The sequence below is a fragment of the Sphaerodactylus townsendi genome, linkage group LG02, assembly GCF_021028975.2.
Source record: "Sphaerodactylus townsendi isolate TG3544 linkage group LG02, MPM_Stown_v2.3, whole genome shotgun sequence".
Classification (NCBI taxonomy): domain Eukaryota; kingdom Metazoa; phylum Chordata; class Lepidosauria; order Squamata; family Sphaerodactylidae; genus Sphaerodactylus; species Sphaerodactylus townsendi.
Genome location: NC_059426.1, coordinates 66,852,197 through 66,879,486, shown reverse-complemented (window position 1 = coordinate 66,879,486; position 27,290 = coordinate 66,852,197). Strand labels below are relative to the sequence as shown.

At 44.6% G+C, this 27,290-nt stretch overlaps 1 protein-coding gene across 1 annotated transcript in view; it reads left to right on the top strand.

The window, feature by feature from the left end:
• The window catches only part of LOC125427534 (protein Wnt-10a-like), a 65,524-nt gene extending 40,090 nt beyond the window's left edge, over positions 1-25,434 (top strand). The window contains exons 3-4 of the mRNA XM_048487070.1: positions 3,572-3,948; positions 24,228-25,434. Coding sequence (XP_048343027.1) covers positions 3,572-3,948; positions 24,228-24,695 — 845 coding nt within the window. The 3' untranslated portion in view covers positions 24,696-25,434. The remainder of the gene's footprint in view (positions 1-3,571; positions 3,949-24,227) is intronic.
• Positions 25,435-27,290: the final 1,856 nt, after the last annotated feature.

Genomic DNA, 27,290 nt, shown 5'->3' with positions numbered 1-27,290 from the left:
AAGCAAAGCAAGAGGGGAGAGTAGGACTAGGCAGTCTGGCTGTGGGTGGGGGGAAGAGGATCACTGTTTAGTACTCTTCCATCTGGTAAACAAGTATACTACTCATAAGTATACTTATTATTTGCTGCTTTTATCGACCTAAAAGGAGCCTTTGATACCGTGACAAGAAATCGTCTGTGGGACAAGAATGTGGGTGAATGTGGGAAATCATTGAATGTGGGAATGTGGGAAATCATTGAATGTTGACCCCAGGCTTCTATTCCTGATCAAACAGTTGTATACCAACGCTGCTTGCCAAGTTAGATGCTCCGGTGAAGGTTTGTTAACTAGCAGAATTAGCACCCCTAGGGGGGTTAAACAAGGTTGCATACTGGCTCCTACATTATTCAATTTATTCCTCAATGATTTACCTCATGCTTTGGTGTCAGTGAATGGGCATAGTCCTAAGTTACATCTTACCCATGTTCCTTTACTGTTGTATGCAGACGATGCAGTGTTATTGTCCTTGTCCAGTAATGCCTAATGTACAGTTTTGCTAATTATTGTGAAGAGAACAGACTGGAAATTAGCTATGGTTTTAACTCATTTTTGCTAAGAGTTGGAAGCCCATGTCCTGGCAAATCAGGGGCCACAAAATTGAGCAGGTTAAATATTTCCAATATCTTGGCATTTGCTATAGGTATAATTTGTCATGGTCCTCACAGCGACTAGCAGTAACTACCTCGGCACATACAAACATGATGGCAATATATCGCTTTTTCTACAGTAAAGGCAATCAATACATTCCTGCTGCCTTGAAGGTTTTTGATGCTGGGATTGGTTCCTTGTTACTGTATGGTTCCCCCATTTGGATTTCGGCAATAAATAAATCATTTAATTTATTACATTCCAAATTCCTTTGGAAACTAATGGGGCTCCCTAGTTGTGTGCCTTATGCTGCGCTGTGCATAGAGATGGGCCAAACAACTCTAGAAACCTTGGCATGGATAAGGGCCATAAAATATTGGCTGCATATACATTTTTTAGTGGGATCCAATAGTTATATTCTCTTTGTTATCAGATCACTTTATTTCAGAATGATATACTTTGATCTTTAGAAGGGCTGAAGCTATTGGTTTCCCTTTGGAATCACTCCTTATGCTCACAAAAGTGGAAGCCTTCAGACTAGTTAAGAATAGGCTCTTGGATCTTGATTTTCATTATTTGACTCTTGCAGCCAAGACAACTTGCTCCCCAACTACATTATTAATCCCATGCGAGCATGGAATTATGGCAACATATCTTGGTCTGCTGATTAATCCCACCCAGAGGAGAGCTTTGGCTACTGCAAGATGTAATGTGCTGCCATCAGCTCTTCTGGAGGGAAGATTTAAGAATATAGAACACTCTAAAAGGGTTTGTTCTTGTGATCTGGTTACAGTTGAAACACTTGACCATTCTCTGTTTGTATGCCCTAAATATGATAAGATACGCATGAAATATATGAATTCTATTTTCTTGCAATGTTATCAGTGGCAAGAGTGTTACAAGATACCCAACCTCCTGAACAGCTCTGATGTGCTCTTTTGCGAGACTGTTACAAATTTTATACTGGAAATTAGTAATTTTAACTGTGTTTTTAAATCTTGTTTTACTTTGAAATTTTGTCCTGTTTTGTATGCCAATAAAGGCTTGTTGTTGTTTTGTTTCCTGCTCTGGCGGTGAAGCAAAATTAAAATCATTCTACAAGTGGATTTGGTTTCCGCAGAGAGTGTGGAAAGTGAAAGCAGGGTTCAAGGAATTACATCTGTACAAGAAATCTTACCACAGCGGATGTTCACTTCCACCACACAGCAAATACCTTGTGCATAAGGTGCAGCAGTGGCGTAGGAGGTTAAGAGCTCGTATATCTAATCTGGAGGAACTGGGTTTGATTCCCAGCTCTGCCGCCTGAGCTGTGGAGGCTTATCTGGGGAATTCAGATTAGTCTGTACACTCCCACACATGTCAGCTGGGTGACCTTGGGCTAGTCACAGCTCTTTGGAGCTCTCTCAGCCCCACCCACCTCACAGGGTGTTTGTTGTGAGGGGAGAAGGGCAAGGAGATTGTAAGCCCCTTTGAGTCTCCTGCAGGAGAGAAAGGGGGGAATATAAATCCAAATTCTTCTTCTTCTTCATAATTGTCCACTATGTCTGAATTGTTGCCAAAGACTGGCTTCTGATAGCAGACCAGAAGTCAAACTAAGAATGTGACGCAGAAGTAACCAATAATATACTACGTTAACACTACAATCCTATGGAAATCCTATGCATTTCCCGCTTCTTCGTGTGGTGAAAAGTTCCGGCGGCAGTACTAACCCGTGATAATTTGCTTTGGAGAAGAGAGAGCATTGAGGGCATTTTATAAACTTTGTTTTATTGGTGAAAGTGAAGAGCTAGTCCTACAGGGAAGATAATCTGTTACCCCACATAGAGTTGCCAGCACTGGGTTGGGAAATAGCTGGAGATTTTTGAGGTGTGGAGTTTGTAGAAGGGAAGGATCTCAGCAGGGTGCAGTGAGATAGAGTCCCCTCTTCAAGGCAGCCATTTTCTCCAGACTTATTCCTGTCATCTGAAAACCAATAGTCGGTGATTTCTAGGCCCCACCCGGGGGCTGGCAACTGTAACCCTTCATCAGATCTGTAGCGATAGAATCTGCACGCTCAGTGTGATCAGACAACTCAGTGTGATCAGACAACTGTTTATGACTTCTCCGTCTCTTCCGGCATCTAAAATTACTCTTGCTTTACATGCACACAGCTACGCATCAGCACCTTTACATTGGTGGGAGAAAGGGTTTTTATTATAAGGTTCAAAAATATTTGAACCTTATAATGAAGGCAACACAGCCTATTAAGCCTAAATTAGCCTGTCATGATTTCTATTGGTTCTAGTTGAGTAGTAATTGATACGTTTTGCCACATGTGGCCATGCTCTGCAGTGGTCTATTTATGGTTATTTGGTACTTTAATTTGGCATTTCTATTACAATACTACTATGTTTTGCTGCATTTATGAATGGTTTGTGGGCCATAATAATGTCAGACTCACTGCCAGCACTATAGTCAAGATAGTGTTGCTAATGACTTCTTTGTACAACACACAATAAAGGAATTCACCAGCACAAAACACACTGATTATCATTCACACATATTGCTTTAAAACAGAGTTAGACAGGCTCATGGAGAAGTATGCTATTAGTTGTATCAACTAAACAGAGCTTACAGGTTCAGAGTCAGTGTACGTCTGAGCATCAGCTACTGGATAAATGCTGCAAGGGAAGGCTGTTACCTTTAATCTCGCCCTTGTGGGATTCCTAAACATAGATGGATGTCGACCTGATCAAGAAAGGCCTTTCTTTCATATTGCCAATCCCGTTTGCCTACATGCCTTGCAAAGCACAAGGGAAACTGTGATGAATGCCATGCCAACGGATAAGTACCTTTGAGCTGTCCACAGAGAGAGGCAGGGGGTGGGGGGAGAGAGAGAGGATGCCAGGCAAAGCAGGACTCTTGGTCTGACTGACTGCAACTGACTTTGTGTTCTTTCTTGCAGGTTTTCGGGAGAGCGCGTTTGCCTATGCCATTGCAGCAGCAGGAGTAGTGCATGCTGTCTCCAACGCTTGCTCCCTGGGAAAGCTGCAGGCATGTGGATGCGACCAGAAGCGCCGAGGGGACGAGGAAGCCTTCCGCATCAAGCTGCACCGGCTGCAGCTGGAGGCCATGAACCGGGGCAAAGGAATGATGCATGGTGTGCACCTGGAGCACATGCCAGCTGAAGCCCCAGGCCTGCAGGACTCCTGGGAATGGGGGGGCTGCAGCCCTGATGTGGACTATGGGGAGAAGTTTTCCAAAGACTTCCTAGATTCCCGGGAGACCTACCGAGACATCCACTCCCGCATGAGGCTGCATAACAACCGTGTTGGCCGGCAGGTGAGCTTCAAGAGCAGTGATGGGGCTGGGGGGAAAGGCCAAGCTTTTAGTCTGTGCATCACTCAGAGTATGGAGAGAAGGAACAGAGGCCAGGCATAATTTACTGGAAATAGAAGTAAAGGAAAGGAATAGAAGTCATTCAAGAACCTATGTCCACCTGGTTGGCTAGTTTGTACTGAGCTGGAGAAGAAACTGGAATTGCTACAAATGTTTGTAGTCTTCCAGTGTCTTGTGAAAAAGACTCTGGTGTACTTGCATGAAGATGTTGTGAGAAGAAGAGCAGGCTGTACAGCAGCTTTTAGTGTGATCGTATGAGGGGGCCAAACTGAGTGGTGCATGTTGTACTGTGGTCCATGCCTGAGGCAACGAGTGAAGTGTAATTTGTTTGTCAGCAGAAAGGGTGCCAGTGTGGAGATGCTTCTGGACCACACACCATCTCTGTTCTGAAGTGCTTTTTACACTCCCAACTTCAGAAACGTGAAAGGTACAGGGAAAAATTGTTGTAGATGCATAATACAACCCAAATGGCTTTTGTAGGGGGAAGTTGGGTTGTGTACATACTTGGTATGGATACTTCACTGTGACTTACAAAATAAACCGACAGTTGAAACTACAAGTAAAACAAATAAAGAGAATCATGAACCAAAATTTAAAACAAAACAGAAACTACTAAGTTTTTTTAACAAAATATCTCAAACACTCAGCCTGTCAAACTAAAGGCTAGCTGAAGTGGGTTGTTTCCTGACCTTTGATAAAGCATGTATAGAAGTAACGTTTTTGCACTTGCAGAGGAGATGGTGCGAGGTTATCAACTCTGATTTGGGAAATTCCTGAAGGTTTGGGCTGGTACCTGGAAAGGATGGAGTTTGGGCAGGGAACTTAGGGGGGATATGTGATGATGCCATAGACTAGAGTCTCCTGTCCAAAACTGCAGGTCCCTCCAGGCAAACAGCTCTCTATAATCTGGAGATGAGATGTAATCCCAACAAAACTCTATGTCTCGCCTGGAGACTGGCAGCCATAGGGAAGGGTGTTGCACAGCTTTGAGGCAATAGCTACAAAGGTGCTGCGTCTCTTGCAGTCCCAGTTTGTGCTTCCTGTATAGTTGGAATATGAAGCAAGGAATGATTGAAATAGCCATCCATTTGGCCATGACAAGACTTCAGTGTAAGGTGGAAGACTGATTACTTGTTATGATTAACAGTCTAATTGGGAATATGTGGAGCCTATGTGTTTCAGCAGTCAGGATTGTTATCATACACCTACAGAGATTAGTAGTTCTGTGATCATGATGCCAACAATAAGATGTTTGGGTGGACATTGATTCATAGAGTCACCATGAGTTGGAAGCGACTTGATGGTACTTAACACACACAATCAAGATGCTGTCCTTTGTTGTAAGAGGCTTATCTGACATTTCCCCCCTCTTTTCTGAACAGAAGACTCCATCTTCTTATTTGTTCCATGTATAGAAGATGCTCTATACACCCAATAATTTGTAATGTTCTTTATACATTTCTGATTCTTCATAAGAACAGCTATAACTGAAAGAAGGCTTGAGAGCAGTCTTCAGATATGTGAAGGGTTATGTTGAGGAGGGGCAGAGCCAGCTGTTTTCCTTGTTTAGTGTAGACAGAAAACTGGGACCTCAAATTATAATGCAAAAGATCTGGACTGGGCATTGGGCAGAGCTTTCTCATTCAAAGACTGATGGGGGACTGTAACAAATTGCACTGGGGTTTGATGGAATATCCACTGGAGAATGCTTCAAGGGAAGTGGAGACAAACACTTGCTTTGGTTTCAAGCAGTAGAGTTTACTGGAGGACCTTTTAAGGCTTCTGTCATCCATATTGTCAAAGGAGCCATCAGTAGAAAAGACGGCAAAATATGCTTTCTCAAAAACAGCTTAAATAGAGATCCTGCATTTGGAATGGTGAGCTAAACAGCATTTATACTGTGATTGCTCTGTGCAAGAGCAGAAATAGGCACTGGGTGCATCTCTGCATTCAGTTTCTAGGTCAAACCCAGCACCCTGAAGCCTGCCTGGAAGTGAATAGGGAGACAGAGAAGATTGCTTAATAAGTCAGATATTTTCTGAGTAATTTAAGGGACACGGAGTTCTAATTATAATGCAGTGCGCCAGACATCCTTAAGGGAACTGTGTGTGTGAAACTGGATAGTATTTAATATCACTAATTAAACAATTTCTTTCTTTAAACAATATAAACAATATAGGAACGTAATTACAGATAAAACAGCTTGTTATATTAAATGAACATTTCTCCCTTCTTCCAGCTCACTTTGACTTCTCAGTTGGCTTTCTAAAAAGAAAGTGAGTGGGCTAAGAAATGGTGAGTGGGCTAAGAAATGGCAAATGCAGTTCAATGTAGCAAAATGTAAAGTGATGCACATAGGGGCAAAAAATCCAAACTTCACATACACGCTACAGGGGTCAGTTCTATCAGTCACAGACCAGGAAAGGGATTTAGGCGTCTTAGTTGATAGTTCCATGGGAATGTCAACTCAATGCATGGCAGCTGTGAAAAAGGCAAACTCTATGTTGGGGATAATTAGGAAAGGAATTGAGAATAAAACTGCAAAGATTGTCATGCCCTTATATAAAGCCGTGGTGCGACCGCACTTGGAGTACTGTGTTCAGTTCTGGTCGCCACATCTCAAAAAGGATATTGAAGAGATAGAAAAAGTGCAGAGAAGGACAACGAGGATGATTGAGGGACTGGAGCACCTTCCTTATGAGGAGAGGCTGCAGCATTTGGGACTCTTTAGCTTGGAGAGGAGACGTCTGAGGGGGGATATGATTGAAGTCTATAAAATTATGCATGGGGTAGAAAATGTTGACAGAGAGAAATTTTTCTCTCTTTCTCACAATACTAGAAACAGGGGGCATACATTGAAAATGCTGGGGGGAAGAATTAGAACTAATAAAAGGAAACGCTTCTTCACGCAACGTGTGATTGGTGTTTGGAATATGCTGCCACAGGAGGTGGTGATGGCCACTAACCTGGATAGCTTTAAAAGGGGCTTGGACAGATTTATGGAGGAGAAGTCGATTTATGGCTACCAATCTTGATCCTCTTGATCTGAGATTGCAAATGCCTTAGCAGACCAGGTGATCGGGAGCAACAGCCGCAGAAGGCCATTGCTTTCACATCCTGCATGTGAGCTCCCAAAGGCACCTGGTGGGCCACTGCGAGTAGCAGAAAGCTGGACTAGATGGACTCTGGTCTGATCCAGCTGGCTTGTTCTTATGTTCTTATGTTCTAAAGTATTTTTAAAAAGTGCCTGAAACTTGCAGATCATAAGACAATTTGCATTGATCTCAAGTTCTTGGTAACCACAGTAACCCACACCTGTGAACATGTTATCCTATTTTATTATATAGGTTCTGCTTTAAGTTCTGACTGGTTGAGGTGACCAAAATATGTGTGATTAATAAAAATATAGTTTGAATGAATTTTCATACCTACGTGTATTGCAAAGACCTGTACTTGTGGCTATATCATGTAAGCCCTCTCACGGGGGCCATAATGGCAGCACTCGTCTTTGCCAGAGCAAAGATGAAAGGGGAACCAGAACCCATTAGATGTATAACAATAAAGCATTCTGGAGCCTCAGTAGCTAAAGGGCAGCTGGTAGCTCTGATGGCTGGGCTCAGCTTCCAGATACCCATTGGTCTTTGGTCATAATTAGAAGAGGTGGCTGAATTTTGATCAGGACTGACACGTTATATAGAAGCCTGGCTATCTTCCTTTCCCCTATGTAATAATTTTTTTAAAATGATTAACCTCTATGGAAGAGAAAAAGACATAAAGGAAATGGTAAAAATTTCACTTTCAAGACCCTTGCATTGCTGATGCCAGAGATCAATCCCTGGTAATGAGGCTTAATGCAGGTTGAGCCTTCCTCCTGTAAACAAATCTGACTTCCTTGCTCCTTGTCAAGGAAGAAGAAACCCTTGTGCATTCAGCCTAATCCAACAGAGTCTGACACTACAGCATTGCAGTGTATTTGTACAGTGACTGATTGTTTCTCTAATCCATTAAGGTTAGTACAACAAGCAATACTTTTTTTAAAAGACAGGGAGATAAATCTAGGCAGAGTATTAGGGTAGACCAAGGAAGCTGCTTGGTTTGTTGTGGGAACTCCTCTTTTTAAAAAAAAAGTTGTACAGCTGTCCTTGGAGGGTGTTTTAGTTGCAGGAACCTGTTGTGGGAGGTGTGGAGAAGGTGTTATATAGTACTTAAAACATTTGGCTAAAGCTGGGGAGATCCAGGATCAAATCCTTGTTCTCTGAAGATTGCTGGGTAATCTTAGGCCAGTCACTTTTTTCCCACTTAGGATACCTCACAGTGGTGATGTGAGGATAGACTTAGAGGATGAAAAAACGATGTACACTGACTAGAGCTTCTTGGAATGTGGTAGAAAATCATGGTGGTAGAAAATCATGGTTTTCATAGGACAGGAATGTGGTAGAAAATCATGGTTCTCTAGATATGGTTGTCAGTGATGGTCAGAAATTAAATTCTGGTAACCAGCAGGGAAAGCCTCTGTTACGATTTACCACAGGAGCAACTTTTAAAAAAATTATTTGGGTTCCATAAGGGCACCAGTGTATTTGTTCCCATTGCTCCTACTGATCTATTCACAGACTCCCTTAATCATATCTAGTCAAGCCTCCCCCCTTTACAACATACATGGTCTTTTCTCCTGCCCTGTAATGCCAATTCACCTGGTTATGGGAACAGCGAAAAGCAGTCTCGGAGAAGCAAAAATCAATAAAGTCTCACCTGTCTGGTTACTAGAACAATATTGGCTGTCAAGCTGAGCCAATATTGATGAAACTCTTGTGGATTCATTTCAGCCCATGACTATTACATATGTATTTATACTTTGCTTTCTTCTGCAATAGGGACCCAAAGAGGCTTACAAAATCCTTCCCCTTCTTTATGTTCCACAACAACAATTTTGCGAGACAGGTTAGGCTGAGAGAGTGTAGCAGGCCCTGCAAGCTTCCATTACAGAGTAGGGGTTCAGACTTATGTCTCCCAGATCCTAGTCTGTAACCATTGTACCATAAGCTGCATTTGAAGAGGAAATGCCATATACTGGTGTGTTTGTGTGCATGTCGTTGATACGTTTGATTTATTTATCCAATGGAAGGTGTAATGCTTTGACAATGGTGACAGCTAAGGGATAGTAACAAGGGTATAAAGATCCAGGCTGCCCAGAGATATCAGCTGGGAAATCCCTTTCAAGGAGGCATCTATCCAGCACAGTTGACAGTAGAAAGACGCTCCCATGGCAAGAAGATCTGGTGGAGGAGAGGGCACCTGTCAAAGGCATGTTCCTTTAATGAAATAATAGCTGACTTGAATTTGCACAAAATGTACACATTTTGATATGACTTCATACGAATTTCTCAGGGCTGAAACAATCATAATGCAGGGGGGCATCTTTTATCATTAAACTACTGGGGGGGTCTGATTTTGGTTAGAACAGCAGTGCTGCAGGCATGAAGACTGATGCCACCAACTAGGTTGCCAGGTCCCCCCCTGGCCACTGGCAGGGGATGGGGGGGGGTGTAGGGTGACCAGATCCAGGTTGGGAAACTCCTAGAGATTTGGGGATGGAGCCTGGGGAGGACGGGACCTCAGTGGGATACAAGAATCTATCTGCCAAAGCATCCATTTTCTCAAGGGAAACTGATCTTGTGTAGTCTGCAGATAAGCTGTAATTCTGGGGGATCCACATGTCCTAACTGGAGGCTGGCATCCCTAGCTCCACCCAAATGGTGATAGCCCTGCTGCCTGCAGCAGAAACAGACAGGCACTGCAACAGTTCTTTGTCTTTTTCCTGCTGCAGGGCTTGTAACAGTGTGTGTGTGGGGGGACTGGGGGGTGTAGTTTTTCCTTGAGAATTGTTGCTCCAATCATTGTAGCCCCACCCCCTTCTGCAGCTGCTTTAAAGTGAAAAAAAGTTTTGTGATCCAATCATAAATTTCCCATATTATATCTAATTTGATCTTTTTAAAGCTAGTCTCGCTGGACAGGGGGAGGTTGTCTTCCTCCTTACATCATCAAGTGTTTCTTTGTAACATTTATAGATATAATCTCCAGTTAAAAATTGCTCAAAGTAGTTAATCATGAATATATTTTCCTTCAATGAATTTCTCACTTCCTTGCATTTTCTCACCCATTATGCGTGGAACGCTTACCCGTTAGCTGTGCAGTGAGGCCATAGTGTGGTCTCCTCGCATTTCTCTGTTTACACGTGAAGAGCCATTCCCTGCCTGCCCTGCAGCTAGCTTGCTGGTCTCAGTGGGCCTCTGCAGCTTTTCCTGGTTCTCTTAACTTTGGCCATCAACTCCTCTTGGGTGGATTGTACAAGGGAAGGAATATAATGGGTTGACAGAGGGAAATTTCCTGGTTTGGGAAAGTACTTCACACAGGTCCCTTCCCCAGAACAGGATTGGCTTGCTATATTTCCCTCAACCCAGGTTTTCCAAAAATCGATAAACTAGTGATCTTTTCCCCTGAACCCCGGTTGAACCTGCTCCTGGGCAAACAGCACAGGCACCAAACTCTTTATTTTTCCCACCTGCCAGCCGTTTTCTTGCCTTACCTCATTTCCATTTAGTTTCTGCTGAGCTCAGGGGCATAACGAGGCAGCCCTGGGCAAACTGTAGCCCTGGGCAAAACCTGAGTTGGATGCCCCCCCCCATGGGCGGCCACTCCACCACAACCAATTTTTTTTTTGCACCAGGACAATGGTGCCGGCAGGGGGTGCATTTTTAGACATATCACCAAAGATTCTTGGGCAAATTTCTAGGTTGTTCCTGAAGGGGGCACATTTTTGGATGTATCAGCACCAAAATGTCAGGGTATCATCTGGAAACTATCCTAATGGGACCCCCCCCCAAGTTTGGTGCAGTTTGTTTTAGGGGGTCCAAAGTTATGGACCCTCAAATGGGGTACCCCATCCCACATTCTTTGCTAAGGAGATGGGGCTACCCTTTTGAGGGTCCATAACTTTGGACCTCCTGAACCAAACTGCACCAAACCTTGGGGTTGCCATCATGACAGTCTCCAGATGATACCCTGAAATTTTGGTGCTGATACGTCCAAGAATGCCCTCCCTGCAAGAACATCCCGAAATTTGCCCAAGAATCTTTGTTCTGCATTGAGTTTTCTGCATTGCTGTCAATGGGGGTTGCAGGCTGGGGGGGCACATTTCTGAAGGCACAGTCTCAAAACTTTCAGGGTCTCATCAGGAGACTGCCCTAATGATACCCCCCAGGTTTGGTGCAGTTTGGTTCAGGGGGGCCAAAGTTATGGACCCTCAAAACTATAGCCCCCATCTCCTATTAGCTCCCATTGGAAACAATGGGGCATAGGGGCACCCCCTTTGGGAGTCCATAACTTTGGACTCCTTGAACCAAACCTCACCAAACTTGGGGGGTAGCATAAGGACAGTCTCCTGATGATACGCTGAAAATTTGGTGCCGCTAGCCTGCGGCTCTCCAGATGTTCAGGAACTACAATTCCCATCAGCCTCTGTCAGCATGGCCAATTGGCCATGCTGGTAGGGGCTGATGGGAATTGTAGTTCCTGAACATCTGGAGAGCCGCAGGTTCCCTACCCCTGCGCTAGCCTAAAACCTGCACCCTCTGCAGGCCACAAATGGAAAACCACTAAAATACCCCAAAATGAACCCAGCATTTTGATGCCCCCCACAAGGTGATGCCCTGGGCAGCTGCCCACCTTACCCAATGGGCATTACGCCAGTGGCTGAGCTGCCAGCTGCTTTGACTCACAGCCTGCCATTTCCCAAATGGGCCCCAAGCATGTCTTCCTCCCATGGCAGCAACTGTGAGCGCCATTTCACCCATATTTGTACAGGACCTCATTTACAACAAATGGGGCCATTGTGAGCATTTTTTTTAAAAAAAAATCTCTTTTTTGGTATTCAAAATAAGTGGCTACACAGATGCACACTTTCGAATGTGGATGGGACAAATTGCTTTGCTCCATTTTTGGACAGATTTTATTATTTTGTATATCACAATGTTATGGGGAGGATTGCATGCTTCATGTTTACATGTGTTGCGGTTTCAATGCCCTAAACTTTTTTTCCAAGCTGGAGAAATGGGAGGGGGAGATCCTGCTTCGGCTCCTGGGGTTGCTGTAGATTTTCCACCAATCAGAAGTGTTCTGTTAGCAGAGGGTGGGAACAGACGGAAGAGGGGCTGTGGTGATGGAAAAGACAATCAGAATGCAGGAAAAGTGGGATGTTTGCGCCTGCTTAACTACGTGTGCAGTGTAAAAAAAAAGTAGGTTCATGCAAAGGGGCAGAAAGAAAACATACTGTTTCCCCTCAACCTCAAGTCAATTCCTTCACAGAAAATGGGCACCTATTTGAAGGCAAAAAATTGAATAAAATGGGCCCTGATTTAAAAATAATGGAGGCAACCCATTATTATTATGCTGTGCAGAATCCACCTTAAAGACACAGATCTCATCACACCCATAGTTGCAAGGTTAAAGGTTTTGTTAAAGTCCTTTAAATTTCATTTATATCAATATACCTGTGATAGTAGGAACATCAATATTGCAGCTCCTTTCCCAATATAACCTCCCTCCCCAAAGAAAGAGGCAAAGCAATTTCCTGGACCACACACTACTGAAGAAGGGGACCATGTGCTAGATCTCCCTTCCCTTCCCTTCCCTTCCCTTCCCTTCCCTTCCCTTCCCTTCCCTTCCCTTCCCTTCCCTTCCCTTCCCTTCCCTTCCCTTCCCTTCCCTTCCCTTCCCTTCAACTCTCTCTCTCTCTCTCTCTCTCTCTCTCTCTCTCTCTCTCTCTCTCTATCTATCTATCTATCTATCTATCTATCTATCTATCTATCTATCTATCTATCTATCTATCTATCTATCTATCTATCCCCCCCCCCTCGCTGCTGAAACCAGGAAAATAAAATAGTTGTGAAAAGCCCTCCCAGTCATCGCAGAGGGCGGAAGCAGAACAGAAGAGGTGAGGTGGAGACAACAGACAACTGCACAATGTGTGTACTGTTCCAATATGAGTATTTGGAGAAGGAGTCAGCAACATGAAATGAGGGGTGAGGGGGAAGGTGTGGATGGCAGTTCGAGGGTGTGGGAAGGCTGGTTGTGGGCGGAGGGAACATGTTCAGGGCAAAGCTGCGTTCACTGGCAACTCAGCTCATTCTGGCACCAAGTCACACTTGAAGTCGTGTTGTTTGCCGCGGAGAGATAAAAAGTGAAAGTGGGGCTTGAGGAAACATGTCCATATAAGAAATCTTGCTGCGAGGGACATTCACCCCCATCATGCAGCAGGCACCTTGTGAGTAATTGACCCCTCATACACAATCAAAAATCTTCCTCCCCCTTCCCAGAACAAATTCTCCTCAAGATACTCTCTATGGGGCCAAAAGGACTACTCAGGGATGCCAAAACTAAGCTTTGGAGCCCTTCAACTCCACTTAAGAACTTCACTCAAGTTTCTACTATGAAGTCTTTACTGGAACATGATCAGAGTAATGTTACCCTGACTTACAAAAGACATGCTTTGCCAATCGAATCCTGGTAGATACTTTGCCAAAGCAAAGGCTCTTAATTTTACTCGCTGCATCTACAATCCTATATATACACATTTATTTGGAAGTAAGTTCCATTGAAGTCAGTGGGATTTTCTTCCAATAAACATGCATTGGATTGCAGTGCACAGCTGTTCTTTGAGATTAGGTGTCCTTTGAACAATTGTACTTTAAAGCATAGTGCGATGGGCTGAAGACAGACAGTAAGGGGGAGGGGAGAGACGTGCCCTGCCTGGTTGCTGTTTGTGACCTTTGTTACCCTCCACACATAGCAGTTTGTGTTCATTGCCAAGGCTCCAACAGATAGATTGAACTTCTGTATGGGTAAATGTCTGCCCACCCACACACCCTTAGGGAAGTTCCTGGCTGAGAGGCTGTAGGATGGAAGCGCTGTGCCTCAGCACCCTTCCCAGGCAGGCAGCCCCCTTGGATCACACAGGAAATTGTTTCCAAACCACTAGGTGGGTTGCAGAGGGGATAATGGCTCTAGCCTATTAGTGCTCTGTAATTTTGCGCTCATTTCCCTTATTACAGTGTTCCTGCGTTGCAGGGGGTGGTGCTTGCTTGCAGCCTGTGTGGGGTGTGTGTGTGTGTGTGTGTGCGTGCGTGCGTGCGTGCGTGCGTGCGTGTGTGTGTGTTGAAGCAGCCAGGCCAGCAATGGATAAAGAGGTGGCTTCAGTAGCTCTGCAGGATGGTCCCATGTGTCTGACCTCTTTGAGGCCCCGAGGAGCTTGGCAAATAAAAGTCCAGCTGCAGTTGTACCAGGTCAGGGGATGTATCTGTGGCAGCCAGCTGAGTAACAGCAGTGGGACAACAAGAGTGCATAGCTGTCAGAGCAAGTAATAATTAAGGATGCATTTGTTTCACAGGATCATACCAAAAGCCCATCTAGCCCTGCATTCTTCTCTTCAGAAATGGTTAGCCAAATGCCCCAGGAAGTCCAGAAGAAAGTTATACCCATCAGCCATACTAATTAGAAGTATCCTACCTCTGACCATTGGAGGTTCCATTTTTGGCTGATACAGTTACTAGCACTGATTTCTTAGGTTGTTGGGCATAGGTGACCAGATTGTATCATACCACTGAATGTACAAATGTTGTACTTTCATTTTTTTTTTTAAAAGCAAGTCTCTACCCTTTCCAAGGCAGGGATATGCCTTTCCCCATATAACTCCTCGGGGGGTGGGGGGTGGCTACCCCCCTTTTTTAAAAAGAAAGCTGGGAACTTTGAGAACATGGAATTCAGAGAACATGGAATAACATTATGTTAATGTAATTCAAACATTTAAATCCTCCTGTTGGGGTGCGTGCGTGCGTGCATGCATGCATGCATGAAATGGCCATTGCAGGGACAGTCTTAGGGGAAATGGCTATTGTATGAGTGGGGGGAACCGGAATATTCCCATCCACAGAGTAGCCATCCAAATTTTACAGTGATGTTTCCCAAAACTTGGGAGCAAAACAGATCTCAGAAAGATTGGAGAAAAGTTGGGTAAACCTTGAGCAGTCCATAAACACACCATGATGCTATGGAGAAACAGGAAGAAAATTACTTCTTCCCAAAAGCCCATGTGGAAGTCATCAGAGACTGAATACTTCACTACAGCGATGCTGAGATAAACACCAGCCTATCCTGATAAGCCCATCAACCAAGCCACTACTGGAGCAAGGAATGACCCCTTCCCCATCCAGAAGTACCAATGGTATCACTACTCTTCTCTTGCTGAATTTGCAAGGTAATTGAGAGTTCACACATTTTTCCACTGTCAATGAACTCTGTTGCTTGGAGCTATTCTTATCTGGAAAGTTAGTTGAAACAGTTACAGGGGGGGAAAGTTAGATTAATTACTTTTTAATAGAAGTTCAGAGTTGAAATTGACCTCTTATCCTGCTAGATCAGATGTATCTGATATACACTTGCTGGCTTATTTGCACTTTTGTTGATTACCTCATGTTTAGTTATGAACTAATCAGTTATCTAGATATGAACACATGATTATAGTAAAGCACAAGAGAAAGATAAGCTATTTTCCTATAAATATTCACTTCTGTGAAAATCTCTACATGGAAGATTGAGTGAGATTTATGCGTGAGATAATTGGGGCTTTTTGATAATCCCTAAAAGCAAAAACTGAAGCTTGGGTTGGTTTTAAAAACCGTTACTTGCCATCATATGATTAAGCAATGCTGTGAACTTTGATTATTTTAGTATTTCTCTTCACAGTGTAGAATTAATTTTTTCATGCCTGTATATATTTTTTTGTCCTGTTCAATAAAAAACCCCTTTTCTTTGCTTAATAAAAGAGAAAAGTTTCTACAGGTGTTCTGCCTAGTTTACTGGTCAATTGTTCGGAGAACTAAATGCTACCACCTACTGTTCTGTACTGTCAGAGTTAAAGGTTGTACATTACCTTTAATAATATAAATCCTGGATAACTATGCTGCTAATCAGTTTTGCACAAGACAAGCCTTAAAAATTGTTTAGTGCAGGTCCTCTAAAAGGATGCAAGAGGGAATCTCTTGTTTAACCCTGACTCATATTTTAAGGTTTTTGTCTCATTCTCTTCCTTACTCTGGCTGGGAAGTTATGTATAATGTATTTATTTAAATTGTACTTATTTATTGGTGGTTAGCCACCCTGAGCCAAACCTTACTTGGGAAAGGGTAAGGTAGAAGTTAACATTAAATAAATGAATAAATGATATACTTCTGTTACTATCAGGGACAGTCAAGGTAACATTTGTATTGATATTTGTATTGATATCTAATAGTGGTTATAAATATAGGACGATGAAAGCCTTTCTTGATTAAACAATACAAACAGTACTGTAGCTTAAGTTTGTGACTAATTTGTGTTTGTAGTTTTTAATAGATCTTGTTTTTAGACTCAGTTAAAGCATATATGAAGTATGAGATTAATAGTTAGAACTAGACCCTCCAATTATAAGAAGTGATTTACAGCCCCATCCAAAGGGTCGGGGGAGGTGAGTCCACTCTGGGAACAATATTACAGAAACATCCCTGTTGCAGAGCTGATGGCGCAGCATCAAGAACATAAGAACTAGCCTGCTGGATCAGACCAGAGTCCATCTAGTCCAGCACTCTGCTACTCGCAGCGGCCCACCAGGTGCCTTTGGGAGCATTGCATCTGGCCCTCGTAATGACCCACCTTTGTCTGGGCTCAGTTAGATGGTACAAATATTTAGCAGTCTGCCCCGGTTTTGGGGTAATGCCAAAGTAAAGTGGGGAACATGATGTCATATCATAGCACAGCTTAGAACAGTGGTACTCAACCTTCCTAATGCCGTGACCCTTTAATACAGTTCCTTATGTTGTGGTGACCCCCAACTCTAACATTTATCCATTTTACAGATGGAGAACACTGATGCAGAGAGTCTTAGGCGACCCCTGTGAAAGGGTCATTCGACCCCCAAAGGGGTCACGACCCACAGGTTGAGAACTGCTGGCTTAGAAGATGATGTTGTTCCTGGTCGAGAAGGCGCATTTTTATTTCCCGCATAATCTCTTTGGGGGTTAACATCAAAAGAGAGATTTCTTACGATCTACTTACTAACAATTACATGAAATTTTGGTAAACTAGAGCCCCTTTATCAGGTGTAAGAAATATAGCTTATATTGGTCGATGAATACGTATGTAAATATGAAATTACAAAGTCAGACACATGACTGAAAAAAAATACTGAGAGGAACAGGTTGTGCTTACTGAATAGATGATATAGTGGCAATCATCAGAGGCAGATATAACAGTAACAGAGGACATTCCAAAATATTTAAGAGATAGAGAGAGTGTGTGTGTGTTTGTGTGTGTGTGTGTGTGTGTGTGTGTGTGTGAGAGAGAGATTTACGGTAACCCCAGCAAGGAGCTTTCAAAGCAAGTGAGGTGGTTTGCCATTGGCTTCCATTTCAGGGTGTTCCTTGGTGGTCTCCTTTCCAAGAGATGGAAAAGGAAGGTATTTTTGACAGCTTGGCTGGAAAGAGGGGAAGGAAAGCTGCCAATCCTTCTTTTACACAACTATATTTATACAGCTATAGATAGATAAGTGATGTAAAAGAGTTAGATTTTTTTCCTGCCTCACTGCTACAGTTTATCTATAGTGAACATGATTGGCACTAGATTCTAGAACAGCCAAAGTGAGGTACTATATGACATCGTACACAATTAATTCGTTGATTAAGCCGCTATAAGAGGTAGCATCCACTGGTTCAGAAAAGCGATTCATGCAGGTGGATGGATCCTTAGCCATTAGCTATGATAGCTAAATAGAATCTCTATGTTCAGAGGCAGAATATTTCTGGATGCAAGCTAATGTGGGTAACTATGAGATGGTGGCTGTTGCCTTTATTCCCTGCTGGCAGTTTTCTCAGAAACACTTGTCTGGCCCGAGTAGAAAATTAATTTGATCCAGCAAGCTTCTTATTTTATTCTATGAGAGCTACAGCAGGTGCAGTTAGCTTATCCTCATTTATATAGAAGGATTAAAATATAATTCAGTGACTCCACTGCTTCACCTACATCTTTAAGTATGCTGTTGAATTGTTGAAGGGTGCGGGGAAGAAAGAAGACTGCAGTTTTCCAGGGCTAAGAGGAAGGCATTCTGTGCATGCCCAGACATATTTTTCTTCCAGAACTCAGCTTATGTTGAAAACAAACTCTTGGGCTAAATCCTAGTGAAATCTTGGCACAAACTGAGTAAGCAGGCATGAAGGTTGACAGTAGTAGAGACTGATTCTAGTGGGGTAGCTACATACTATGTTAGTACATTGTGGCAAAACCCAAAAGGAATCTGATGCCACTATAAAAATAACACCATTATATGAGGACTGACCCTTCATAGATGATTTTTCACAATTCCCCAATTTTCCCTCTCTGTTAAGCATCCTTACATTGTTGAGATCTTACTTTTTTTGTTTTGGGAGAGTAGAAATATTTTAAATATTTTTAATCTGAGTACTTTTTGAGAGAACTAATGTCTCACTTGAGCATGGTGTAGTGATTCAGAGGGATGGATTCTATCTGGAGAACCGGGTTTGATTTCTTCACCCCTCCACATGAAGTCTGCTGCATGATCTTGGGCCAGTCACAGTTCTCTGAGGACTCTATCAGTCCCACCTACCTCACAGTCTGTTGTGTGTAGTGGAGGGTGGGGAGAGGACAGTAAGTTTCCTTACGGTAGAGAAAAGCAGGGTATAAAAACAGTTCTTCCTTCAAAGGAGCTTATTTCCAAGGAATCTGTGTCTCATCTGGATTTAGTTTATTATAGTGCACTTCAGTGTTCTTGACTCAGGAGTCTTTCAGATTCTAATTGCTCAAAATACAGAATAAAAATACCACTCACTCACTCACTCACTCACTCACTCACTCACTCACTCACTCACTCACTCACTCACTCACTCACTCACTCACTCACTCACTCCATTTATACTCTGCCTTTCTCCCAATGAGGACCCAAATCAGCTTATGCTGTTTTCCTTGCCTCCATTTTATTTTACTCTCATAACAACCCAATAGGTTAAGCTGAGAGTATATGGCTAGCCCAAGGTCACCCAGCTAGGTTTCATGGTAGCATGGGGATTCTAAAAAAGAAAGAATGGGTTCGAACCTGGGACTCCTTGATCCTAATCTGACACTACACTGGCTGTCTGAGGCTGGTAGCTTGGAGTTTGGCTTACTAGAGTGAAACATGGCACAGGTCTGATAGTGTCTTCTTATTCAGCTCCCTAGTCCCCAAGATGGTAACATTTCCTTGCTTGCAGACACAGCAGTAGACACTACCCTGAGCACAGCCCAGGAAAAATGCACCCAGCTCTGTCCAATACTTATCTTCTTTGCCTTTGTTTACATAGCTGACATGAGATCTGTTTCTGGACCTCTGGAGTCCAAACTTTCCACTCTTCTCTATTGTTCCAGTGACGGAAACTTTCTTTCAGAGAGCAGCATTTAGCTTCTAACAACTTCAGGGCAGACAGAAATTAGCAGCTGCAGCAGCATGTCATTCAGCCATTTAAAGCACAGAGATGATGTGGGATTCAGTGTTTCTCTGATCTGGCCAAAAGACTTTCGCTGTGCCCCTCAGAGTGGTGTCTGGGCTAACTGGTATCAGTTTACTTTGTTAGATCTGACTCTTTCCCCACCTGTTAGGAAGATGGGATTTCCCAGCCGGAGGCAGTCACCTATCTCACCGTTGGAACATGCCTGTCTGACGGTTGGGGCGGTACAGTCCACGCCACCACTGCTCCATTGCTGCCCTGGGGAACCAATATGGCTAGCAGGCAGGTGGGCAAATCTTGATCCCTCCAGATCTTTGTGGGAGGAGGCTTGGGTTGAACTGATTTTTTTTGGGGGGGGCTACATTCATGCAGTCTGTGGGCGGCTTTCCTCAACATTGAAGGTGGTTGTGTATTTAGTTCAATGAGCAATAGCGTGTGTGTGCAGAGCACATGTGGTTTTGTATGTGTCAAAGACTTGGGGAAACATCACAGTCCCTTCTCCTCCCCCATTGTTTTGATGCATAGGCTTTTTCTTGAGCAGAAACTGCTTCAGTTAGAAGAACTTCAGCCCAGAAAACCCGTGGAGGGGGTCCTTCCCAGCCTATCTAATTTGCTGGGCCAAAATTAATTATACCTAAATCATCCCATGCAAGGGATGTGTTTATTTTAAAACACCCAAAGTGGGGAAAGGTGCTTTCACGCTTGTTCTCTTGCCTGTCTGTACAGCTAGAAGAATGTGTGTGTGTGTGTTAGTTTGAGCTCCATATACTAAAACCTGTTGATAACTTTCCTCCCTCTCTGCTTCTTTCAACTTTCTTACTGTGACCTTGGAGTTCTGTGACTGGAACGGCAGATGTGCAATCTATATATATAAAAAGCTAACAGTGACTGTGTTACTCATGCCCTAACGCAGAAACGGCTGGACAGATCACCCCAAAATTTTCACATGATGTCCCTTCCTGTTGCGGGCAGGTAATCGGACATTCAAATCACCAAAAGTCCATACCTGAGCCAGGTAAAACGTCTTTTTCCTGGTGCACCAGGCCATGAAGCTGGCTGTGTTTAATTGTCACCCTTAGAATGTTTGTGCAGCATGTCTGTGGCCTGAGGGGTTGGTATGCCCTTAGAATGTTCACGCAGATGGCCAGAGATGAGCAGTGAAAACAGTACATTGGTAATACTGGTAGGTAATACGAGTGGAAGTGAAACACATACACACTTTGCCGTGTGAGACGTCAGGTGGGATTCCCCCCCTCACACGTAGGTAACTTTCACTCTCTGTGCCTCACCCACTGCTATCACACAACACACTTACTCTCATACACATCCAGCTCATTCTCACACACCTCACTCTGCCCTCCCTCACATCCAACCACCACTTACCCACTTCCTCACCCATATTTGCCACAGCTCTCTTTTACTAAAAGCAAGCTGGAGTTTGTCTTTTTCTTCTAAGAAAATCCGCGGGGTGGGGGTGAACCAACACTACTGGCTCCGCTTCTTTTGCACATGGCCCTTTAAGAACCCAGGGAGCTGGCCTCAATCTGAGTGCCATCACCCTGCCTCTGCAGCCTGACTGGGATAGCCTTTTTGCCCCAGTTCTGCCTTCCCCAAGCCAGGACTGTGCGTGTCAACCAGCCTCATGGATTCGCACTCTGGACAGTTCCGTTGTGGAATGGAAAGGATTACCTTATACTAAAAAGCCAAGACACCACCATATAACAATGTGAATTGAAAAGGGAAAGAGGGATTCTATTTGACCACCCCAAAAGGCCATGCTGGGGATCATTGGACCTGCATGGACATCTGTGTGGGTTGCGGACTGTGATGAGAAGGACAATTGCCACAGCAACGCGTGGCCGGGCCCCGCTAGTTTGAAAATAAATAGCAACTATGGCCGAATTCCCGCTGAAAATTTAATCTAGATACAATCAAGTTTTAAAAGAATCGGCACCTTTTCATCCAGATTCCAACATCCTCACTGCAGCATGTTTCTAGTGAAGACATCTAGGCCTGCCCTTGGGTGGGGGGGGGGGGGGGCCTGCTGTCAGGGGTGCAATTGTTAAGCTAGCAGCACCAAAATTTCAGAGTATCTTTAGGAGGCCCTCCTGATGGTACCACTCAGGTTTAGTGAAGTTGGATTCATGGGGGCCAAAGTTATGGACCCTCAAATGTGTAGCTCCCGTCTCCTTATAGTTCCAATTGGAGTGTTTTAAAAAAAACGTGCATATATAAGCAGGCCCAGGAAAATCCCGTGATAAGGGGTGGGGGTGGAGATCGCCAGAAATGGGACTGATCTGTGTTCTACAGTTCGGCTGTGAGGAGATCTCGAGGGAACCTGGCTATTTCGGGTGACTATCCCAGGATTTATCGCCAGTGAGGATATCACCTACAAGGGGATGAGGAATCTGAATTAAGACCATGGCAATGGAGAAGGAAGGGTTTATTTTTCTTCTCTGTGCTGCTTCCTTGACTGGATCCTTCTCCCAGCTGGTTAAAACCCCAGGAAGGAAAAAAGGCAGGCAGTATGAATATCTGTCTCTCCCCCACCCCCTGCCCGTCAATTATTAAAGCAACTGGGTGTGGGTGGGCGTTTTTAAGTGGGAAAATCACTCTGCTGTGGGGAGAATGAACTCGACCTTCTCTAGTTCTGCAGGCTCAATCCAGCTCCACCACTTCGCTGGCTGTCTTTAGGTCCAAATAATACATTTGGGATTTCAGTTGTGGCCTCCAGGGTCAGCCTTCCGAGTGTTCCAGGATACTATAAATAGAAGATTAAATTTAAGAAAGGGTTAACCAACATGTCACATAAACCTGCTTTATGCTGAGTCAGGCAGTTGGTCTGTTGAGATCAATATTGCTTAAGCAGAGTGGCTTTCAGGCAGTCTCGTATTTCAGGCAGAGAGTCTTTCACATCACTTTTACCTTTACCCTTTTTAACTGGAGATGCTGGGAGTTGAACCTGAGACCTTCTGCATGCAAAGCTCCTGATCTGCCACTGAGCCACAGCCTTGTCATATCAGCAGAAGCCCCACAAGTTCTTTACAAGGCAGCAAGTCATCTGCTATCCTGCCCATGCCAACCGACATTATACCTGCCCAATGGATCTTCTGATTCAATGTTGTAGTCTTATGGTGACATCTGCTATCTGGTGATTTTTCCAGTGGATCTCAACTTTTCAAATGTAATAATTCCAGAGGAGTGGCTGTGCTAGTCTGTTACAACGAAACACAGTAGGAGTCCTGTAGCATCTTAAAGATTAACAACTTTTCTTGTAGTAAACGTTTGTGTGGATTAGGCACTAGTTCAGAATTCAAAGCAAAACTCTGTTGCCTTTTGTCATTAGTGATTGCCTTTTGTTGTCATGGGCAAACCTCCACCTGAGTTTGGGCAAACCTCCACCTGAGCATGTCTTTTGCAATCAGATCCCAAAATTAAAGGGGAAAAACCCCACAGGGGTGCATGTAAGTAAAACGTAATGAAATAGCCAGTTTTTAAAACAACCTCATAATTTGAGTATTTTCTTTCAATCAGAAGTGCTCCTAGTTCTGAAATAACAACCCCATCTATCACTCTATCCTGCAGATAATATCCAAAGCTTCTGGCAGCCATACAATCTCTGTCCATACGTTGTTGCATGTAACCAGGCACAACAACTGTGCATATACAACATTGCATAAACTATCCCCCCCTGGACCCGCCCCCCAAACACCATAGCAACTGGGAACAATTTGGATCTATTTGTATTGAATCTGGGGAAAGGCAAATGAAACACCCAGGTGGCAGTTGCAAACAGACCCCACCCCGTGTGCCTTCCATTACGTGCCGATTGTAATGAATTATTGAGATCAAGATGTACATTAACACAGTCCTGTTCCGTTGCACACTGTCCTGGTTCAGTCTGTATCAGTGAGAAGAATTTCACTGCTTCAGGCAGCTGTCATGGGTATTTGTTGCAAGTTGGACTAAAGCTATGAATGGAATACTGGAGAGGACAGCTTCCATAAACCAATGCTCATTTTCTAAAGCCCCAAAGTTGTCATGACTGTGATATACAAGATACATGTTTTTTTTTAATTTTTATTGTATCATTTGAACATTACAGTTTATATTAGTACTCTTCTTCATTCATTTTCAAATACATTTTCCCCCTTTCCCCCCTCCTCCCCTGTGTTTTCTTCATGATTTTATCAAATAGCAGTAAGTTCATTCTCCCATATTTCCTCATTTACTCCAGCTTCTTTCATCCAGTCCACATATAGTGTCCATATCTTCAAGATTTAAGATACATGTTATTGTACCTGTGGCTCTCTTTTGCCTAGCACATCCTTTGTAACAATTCTGTCCAGCTGCCTAAATAGTTTGAGGCTGGGGTCTGTCCACCAGTTAACGCCCTTCCCCCTGCCCCTGGTGATGTCTCTGTGCCTAGAATGAGGAACATGGGAACCAGAGATGGGGCTTTTTCAGACACCTTTGGAATACTCTCCCGCAGAGGCACAACTGAGCCCTGGGAGAATGATACAAACCCAGCCAGAGAGATATGCTGGGTCCCTTCCTGTAGCATTCCTGTAATAGCAGACCAATTATGAAGCGTTAACAGCATTTCTCTGTTAATCATATTTTCTTTTGCCCTGGCAGGTGGTGATGGAGAACATGCGGAGGAAATGCAAATGCCACGGCACCTCGGGGAGCTGTCAGCTGAAGACATGCTGGCAGGTGACCCCCGAGTTCCGACTGGTGGGCTCACTGCTCAAAGATCGGTTCTCTGGGGCAATCCTGATCCGGCCCCACAACAGGAACACAGGACAAATGGAGCTAGGTCATGCCCGCCACCGGCGCCGGGCTGGCATCACTGACCTGGTCTACTTTGAGAAATCGCCAGACTTCTGTGAAAGGGAACCAGCCCTAGACTCCATGGGGACGCAAGGGCGCTTGTGCAACAAGACCAGCCCAGGCATGGACAACTGCGAGAGTTTGTGCTGTGGGCGGGGGCACAACATCCTGCGGCAAACACGCAGCGAGCGCTGCAATTGCAAGTTCCACTGGTGCTGCTTCGTAGCCTGTGAGGAGTGCCGGCTCACCGAGTGGGTCAGCGTCTGCAAGTGATTCTGGGCCCACCTGGTGCTCCACAGACGCTGCTGCTTGACTTTGCAGCACTGCAGAATGGGCTCCTGCCATCAGGAGGCACAGTTGGGTGGCCTGACACAGGAGTTTTTCATGTTTGCCTGGCAGTCCCGCTCCTTCCTGACCTATACATGAGAACTGTGCCTCCACTGGGTCCATCTGAACACAGCGTGTGGGCCTTACACCTCACAGGCACAAAGGGCCTTGCGCCAGGGACTCAGTGGCTTGGCTCCTCCTGCCATGAACAGGGTGTCTGGAGTCTGCGAGAGTAACTCTCATGCCTTCTCTGCCTGCTGATATATGTGAGTTCTAAGGCCAGGGAGCCACAAATGTTGGTTCCTCCAGCAGATACTTTCTCGAGCTCCTTCTGACTCCGCCCCCACCCCAGTGACATCAACTATGCAATCACTCAGGTGACTCCATGATCCTACTGACTGAAATAACTGCTTAAAAACAAAACCTGGGCTGAGACTGCTGCGTTGCCAGTTCAGGGAATTCAGACTCTTTCTGTGGCTACCACAAGACGTTTGTTGTTCAGGGGAAAAAAAAGAAATTAAAATACCAAGTTTGCTTATGGAAATGTTTTGAACAAGGAATGGAAGGGTGGGGGAGCAGAGGTTTCTGTCTGTAGTCTCCCATAAAGGTGCCAGAGGCATTTAGGGTGGTTACTGTGGTTGGTAAATTATTTTATTATTGTGAGAATAAAAGTGAATCAGAGATGGTGGTGTTTGTGTAAGGCTGTAATGCTGGAAATGTCAGATTACTGGGTAAAGCAGGGATGCGTCCAGTAACCATTCATGTTACTTTGGTTCACACGAAAATGCAGAGCAGGCCACAATGAACAGTGTATCATCTGGGGTCTCCTCCACCTGAAGTTGAGCAGTGAAGCCCCTTCACAAGACACGTGCTCTGTTGGGTGATTCCTAGGTTTGTGTGCGGGCCTCACAAAATGGCAGTTATAGTTATGATTCCAGATTGCAGCATGAATGGATTCACGTATGACATGTTCTGTCGTGATGCCGGCATCTTGTGACTATGATGACATTCATTGGCTGCAGTGGTGTCACTGTAATCCTGTCCCAAAATCTGTCACAGATGACATGGAGTATAAGGGCAGCTTTGGAGAGAATCCCAGCAATCCTCTATTATACCCTGTGCAGGATGAAGATGAGAGGAGATTTGTGATTTCACCCACCATTTCCTGAACCATCTTTGTTTTAGAATGCTCCACTTGGTCCCTAGTGCCTTGGGGGACAGAACTAGGCAGGCGCCAGGACCCAAGCGGCTCATTCTACAACAAAGATGGTTCAGGAAATGGTGGCTGAAACCACAAATCTCCTGTCACCTTTATCCTGAACAGGGTATAGAAATAGGATGAGGAGAATGACATCAAAAGTGACAATTGAAGGGGCAAGACTTCCCATATATGAATGAGGAATGAGAAGAGACTGCAATGGAAAGGCATCCCCTTTCCAAGGAAATAGAAATTAGAGCAGTGATTCCCAACCAGGGTTCCGTGGTACCCTGGGGTGCTGTGAGCATGTCCCGGGGTACCGCGGCAATGCTACCGCCCACCGCCCCCCCCACTTTTGTGGTGTTTCCAGCTGGCACCAGCAAGGACATGGAGCTAGCCCAGGGGGCAGGGCCTACCACAAGGTCAACAGCCACTTCCTATCCCCCCCAACTCCCACCCCCCGTGTTTTCCTTCACCCTGGGAGGGGAAGGTGTGCGGAGGATGTGAGATATGTACTCACAGGGGTACTGTGAGATATGAAGAGTGAGGTCAAGGGTACTGTGATGTCGAAAAGGTTGGAAAACACTGGATTAGAGGCTGGCTCTCCTGCCTGCTGGTTAAGAGTAGGACTAGTCAACATCCCTTATCATGGCCAGCTGGGACAGTAGGTGTGGGGGTCTATGTGTTTGGGGGGCGGGGTTGCTGCTGTTTCTGAGAAGTCAGCCACAGTATCCTAAGGAGCACTAGTTGCCCGCAGTGCCCTGCATGGGTTGGGTGCTGATGAATCACCCTATTGGCATCTTGTGCCGTCTGATAAATCCCCACCCTGCCTATAATGTTGACCCTGAGGCTACACAAAAGGAACAGCAGACGGGAAGGAAAAGAGCGGGCAGGGTGCACAGGCCTAGCCAGGGAGGAGCAACTGTGTTTTCATAAGGCTCCAGTGTGCTGCAGGTTGTGGTGGGTGGTATCTTAGTGTCACCAGCACACACTTGGGAGCTGTCAGCTCCATTTTGATTTACAGGCAGCCCAGAGCTGAGGAGGTGTCATCACCCAGAAGACCTTTCTTCCCGTGGCAGAGCACTGAATGAAGTGTCTATAAAAAGGATGCGGGGAAAGCCCCAGCCACCCACTTCAGCACTGGCACCTCCGCAATGATAACAAACAGGGGAAGTGCCCATGGAAACAGGGCTTCCTGAGGCCAACCAGACGCTGGGCCTGGGAAGGAAAGTATATCAATACAATCAATAGATCAAGTAGGGGTTCTTCTTTTCCCTGCCCAACGTCCTGAGTTTTTAGTGCTGTGTGACAGCCTGACATTCTACACATGACTGTTTTTCCTT